The sequence below is a fragment of the Mus pahari genome, chromosome 3 (assembly GCF_900095145.1).
Source record: "Mus pahari chromosome 3, PAHARI_EIJ_v1.1, whole genome shotgun sequence".
Taxonomy (NCBI): domain Eukaryota; kingdom Metazoa; phylum Chordata; class Mammalia; order Rodentia; family Muridae; genus Mus; species Mus pahari.
In genome coordinates, this window is record NC_034592.1 from 10,974,094 (window position 1) to 10,979,740 (window position 5,647).

Here is a 5,647-nt window from a genome sequence, read left to right on the forward strand (position 1 = left end):
AAAAAAAAAAAAAAAAAAAAAAAAAAAACCTCTCTAGCTTACTTTTTATTTCCAACATTATTGCTAGAAGATGTTTTTCTTCCTGTATATTTTTCCATCAGTTACAGTAACATTAGAACCCATGGTGTCTTAGTTAGGATTTCCATTGCTGTGAAGAGACACCATAACCAAGGCAACTTTTATAAAGGTTAACACTTAATTTGGGCTGGTTTATAGGTTCAGAGGTTCGGTCCATTATCATCATGGCAGGAAGAATGGCAACTTCCAGGCAGACATGGGACTGGAGAGTTCTGCATCTTGATCCAAAGGAAACTAGGAAAAAACTCTCTCCCACATTGGGTGGAGTTTGAATGTAGGACCTCAGAGCCTAACCCCATAGTGACATGCTTCCTCCAACAGGCCACACCTATTCTAACAAGGCTACACCACCTAATAGTACCACTTTCTGGGCCAAGCAGATTCAAACCACCATACATGCTAAAATGTGAATTTGCTGAGTGCTTGGCTAAACTTGTTTCTAATGTCCTTCCTTCATATGCTCCAACTTTGTGTGCACAGTCTAGTTTATTCTGCATCATTTTCTAAGTTACTGTATGTGCACTTTTGCCATGTAGTAGAAGAGAGAGGACCATAGCAGTAAGTGGAACATACCAATAAACAAACAACCAAACCAAACCACTAGGTTAATCGATATGGTGGTTTTATTTGATAAGTAGAGGCAAGAGGGATCTGAGTTTGAGGGTAACCTGGGTGTCTTGAAATCCTGTATCCAAAAAGAAACAATGATTTCAGATTTTATTTTGTAATTTTATTTTTACTTTTCTCTCTTTTGAGTTCCTGTTGCAGACTGCTAGTATACTGATAACTTAAGCTGTGTTGATTTCTATTTTGAGCTAGAAGCATCATGTTAGCTTGGCTACATACAAACTAAAAAGTGAAGAGTAATTAATACCTACTCTCAAATAGTTGGGTTTGGCAGACATTTTGATTTTTCTTTTATCCCACTTTGTGATTACTTTGCTTTTGAGTAGAATGAAAAGACTGGAGCTTGATATCTTCTGTTACACTATTTAGGAAGAACAGTCAAGTGGCACTTAACAGAGTATGCTCTTATCATTTCTATGTTCATTTTCAGCGGAAAGTTGATTTCCTCCTAAAAATGTTTTCCCCGATATTCTAGAGGGTACATTATTTCCGAGTTACAATTGCTGCTCTGTTGAGTTTACTACAGAGTGTAATGTTCTGTTGTCCGTAGTGTAGAGTTAAGCTCTGAAAGGCATTCCTATCATTGTGGGATTGCCATGCTAGTGTGTTCATAGTGTCTTTAGTATGACTAAATCTGAAATTATTTTAATCTGTAATGCTTTACTTTTTCCTGTATTTACAAGTTGAAATACACGATTTGAAGACTCTTAAAGTATTTATGGGGTTGAATTTAATGGAGCTTGGAATTAATGCTTATTACTTGCACGGGTAGCTGTTTGTACACAGTACAAACAGCATTAATTTAGAAATAGTAAAACAGAGAAAGTGTTTAGGAACATGGAGAACATCTGTTCCTTTAACAGCTTGTTTTGTGCCTTGCAGAAAGACTCTCCCAGCTTCTGAAGAAATTATTTGAAACCCAAGAATCTGGTGACCTCAATGAAGAGCTGGTTAAGGCTGCTGCCAATGGAGACGTGGCTAAAGTGGAAGATTTGCTGAAAAGACCAGATGTGGATGTGAGCATTTCAAAAACAACTTTGAGGCATTTGCAGAAGTTGTAGTTTAGTGATTTAAGTTCCTTAACTTAAGTTCCTTTCCTTCTCCCTCCCTTGAGTTTTTCAAACAGGATATTGTTGTATAGCCCTGGACGGTCCCCTGCCACAGCCTATAAGATGTTGGATAATGGACATCTGCCATAGTGTCGGACTTTCTGATTTTCTGTGTCGAAATCATGTTCCCTACAGACAATGACAGTTTGATTTCCTCTTCCAAAGTTAGATGACCTTTGTTGTGGTGGTGGTTGTATGTATGTTTTCCTTTTGATTGTGTGCTCTGTGACTACCAGGACCATGTGGAATAAATACATAGTCATAGTAACCATCTTATCCTTGTTGCCAATCTGAAAACTTTATCTCATTTAGCCTGTTAGGTGCTGTTTACTGTATATGACCTTTAGTATATCGAAATATAATATGCCAGCAGTATTTAGTTTGTTCAGTTTTCATTATAAAGAGATGTTGGATTTTATCAAGCACTTTTTTTTTTTTTAGCATTTATTGAGATGCTCATGAAATTTCTTGGTTCTTCATTTGTTGAGGTAGTATAATCATGTTTATTGATCAGGAATCTTGATATAATTTTCCATTTCTTTGCCTGAACTACACTGATTGTGATGAATGATCTTTTTAAAAGGGATATTTTCCTATAGTTTTGTTTTGTGTGTGTCCTTGTCTGGTTTTCATATAATAATGCTTGCCTGATAGAGTTTGTAATAATAATTGAAGAGAATTGGTGTTCATTCTTCCTTGAGAGGTGCAGTTGAATGAAGCAAGTCTGGGAAGTTGCGCTGATTCCCTCTTACATGTTACTTTTTGTCCAGGCTTTCTGTTTTGTGAAGATTCAGTATTGAGAGAGGATAGGATGGATACATATGTCCTATATGTATCCACTAATTTGGTGAGGATCTCCTTGCTGCTCAGGGCTCCTTTGGTGTTTTCCATGCTGTCGGCTATAATATTTGCTTTTCATCTCCAGTTTTCAGTATTCTTCCTTTTCTTTAGTCAACTAAGGATTTGTCTATTTTATTTTATTTTATTTTGTCAGAGCAGACTCTGTTTACTTGATTTCATTTTCAGTTTTCTGCCTCATTGATTTCTGCTCCGCTCTGAGCTCTGGTCTTCAGACTGTGGCCTTGCACATGCTGACCTGCTTTAGCACACACTCTGATCTTCAGGATTCTGTTCCTTTGATAGATTTTGGATTTCATTGTGTTTTTGTATTCCTTGGAGCACAAAGATAATTTGTGTGATGGTTAATGTGGATTTTTGACTTAATTGAATTGAGAAGCATCTAGGACATTGGTAAAATAAGTGTGTGTGTGGAGAAGGAGAATATTTCCAGAAAAATTCAAGGTAGTGGGTGGAGAGTTGAAGGATATCCTTGAATGTGTGCAATACAAGCCAATAGACTGGGAGTACAAATAAAATAAAAGGGGGAGGTTAGCCCAGTACAGGTATATCTTCCCTCCCTCCCTCTCTCCCTCCCTCCCTCCCTGGGCTATTATGATGTGCATTATTTTGTTCTCCCTTCCCCTCCATGATGGCCCTCCCTCCCTCCCTCCCTCCCTGGGCTATTATGATGTGCATTATTTTGTTCTCCCCCTCCATGATGGCCCTCCCTCCCTCCCTCCCTCCCTCCCTCCTTGGGCTATTGTGATGTACATTGTTCTGTCCTCCCTTCCCCTCCATGATGGTTTAAGGCATAAACCCTTCCAAAAATGTATATTAAAAGAATCATTCCTTCCTTAAGTTGTTATTCTCAAGTATTTGTCACTAGGAAAAAAAAAATCTTTTTCTTCAGTTTGTATTTTTTTATTAGATATTTTCTTTATTTACATTTCAAATGTTATCCCCTTTTCCTAGTTGCCCCTCCGAAAACACCCTATCCTTTCCCCCCCTTCCCCTGCTCCCCAACCCAACCACTCCCGCTTCCTGGCCCTGGCATTCCCCTATACTGGGGCATAGAACCTTCACAGGACGGAGAGCCTCTCCTCCCATTAAGGACCGACTTGGCCATCCTCTGCTACATATGCAGCTAGAGCCACAAGTTCCACCATGTGTTTTCTTTGGTTGGTGGTTTAGTCCCAGGGAGCTCTGGATTGGTTAGTTCATATTATTGTCCCTCCTATGGGGCTGCAAACCTCATCAGCTCCTTGGGTACTTTCTCTAGCTCCTTCATTGGGGATCCTGTGCTCTGTCCAATGGATGGCTGTGAGCATCCATTTCTGTATTTGCCAGGCACTGGCAGAGCCTCTCAGGAGATAGCTGTTAGCAAGCTCTTGTTGGCATCTACAATAGTGTCTGGTTTTGGTGGTGGTTTATGGGATGGATCCCCAGGTGAGGCAGTCTCTGGATGGTCATTCCTTTAGTCTCTGCTTCACACTTTGCCTCTGTAACTCCTTCCATGGGTATTTTGTTTCCCCTTCTAAGAAAGATCAAACTATCCACACTTTGGTCTTCCTTCTTCTTGAGTTTTATGTGTTTTGTGAATTGTATCTTGGGTATTCTTAGCTTTTGGCCTAATATCCACTTATTACCGAGAAGATCTTCCAACTTGTAATAAGGACACATGTTCCACTATGTTCATAGCAGCCTTATTTATAATAGCCAGAAGCTGGAAAAAAGTGTTAACTAACATCGTTGTTTATCTGTACTCTTTGTTCATAATTGTGTGGATTGGGATACAGGGCTTTGCACATTAGAGGCAAGTGCTGTAGCACTAAACTGTATCCTCACCCGTTGGGGTCTTTTTTGATAGTATTTTTATTTACTTGTAGAAACTTTATATATATGTGCAGTATATTTTGATCACTACTCTCCTTCAACTCCTCCTACTGCCGTCAGTTTTTCCCAACTCATCTCATGCCTTCTTTAAAAAAGAGGTCAAGCAGTACTGCCCAGTATATGCATGGCATGGGTATGGGGCCATCTTCTGGCATAGGCAGCCTACCTACCAGTAGCCATGTTCATAAAAGACAGTGATCTTTTCTCCCTCAGCAGCTATCAGTTCCTCCCCACCCATGCTGGCATCTTGTTTGTTTTTTCTTGAGATAGGGTTCCTGGCTGTTCTAGAACTCTGTCTGTAGATCAGGCTGGCCTCAAATTACAGGGATCTGCCTGCCTCTACCTCCTGAGTACTTGGAGTAAAGGTTTGCTTCTCCACTGCCTGGCTCCATGCTGGAATGCTAAGGACTAGGTCTATACTGAGTGCTAGAGTGCAGTTTGATATGTGCCCCAGCTGCGTACTGTCCAGAAGTCAGCATCTCATCACTCTCTTCCATTCTTTGGCTGTGACTTTGTTTCCATCTCTTCTATGATGAGTCTTGGATTGAGGGAGGTTGGTATAGATGACCCACCCATAGGTGAGAATATAGCCAGTACTTGGGCCAATTGTGGATCTTTATATTAACTGTCATCCAATGAAACAATAAATCTATTGGTAGAACAGCATTAAGCAGAGTTTCACAGCATGGCCTTTGAACAAACCAACAGCATAGGTTACCCCTTAAGCCTAGGATCCAGGCACAGCCTTTTTTTTTTTTTTTCCTTCAGTACCAGGCATGAAATCCTTCCTGTATACTGTATACCAGGACTTATATCTAATCATAAAAGTTATTGACATCACTGTCTTGCTATTATTACACCAGGCAAATTAGTGTTTTAGCAGTATTATGCCTATACCGGTACAGTAGAAAATAGGTTTGGAAATATGATGCTTGTGGAAATCAACAATTTACACATAAATACTGGATCAAGGAAACGTAAAGCAAATTTAAAAGCTCTTGAGACAAAAATGTAAATATGGCATAACCAAAAATCTATGGTCTAGGACAGATGCCTACTACAGCAAATTTCATAACTTCAGCTTTTGTCTCTCATTTTAT

General features: G+C 39.6%; 1 protein-coding gene across 1 annotated transcript in view; it reads left to right on the forward strand.

Annotated features, from left to right (window-relative positions):
• LOC110319681 (E3 ubiquitin-protein ligase MIB1) overlaps positions 1–1,766 on the forward strand; it is a 22,914-nt gene extending 21,148 nt beyond the window's left edge. The window contains exon 8 of the mRNA XM_029536693.1: positions 1,588–1,766. Within this exon, the coding sequence (XP_029392553.1) occupies positions 1,588–1,766 (179 nt within the window). The remainder of the gene's footprint in view (positions 1–1,587) is intronic.
• The last annotated feature ends 3,881 nt before the right edge of the window (positions 1,767–5,647 follow it).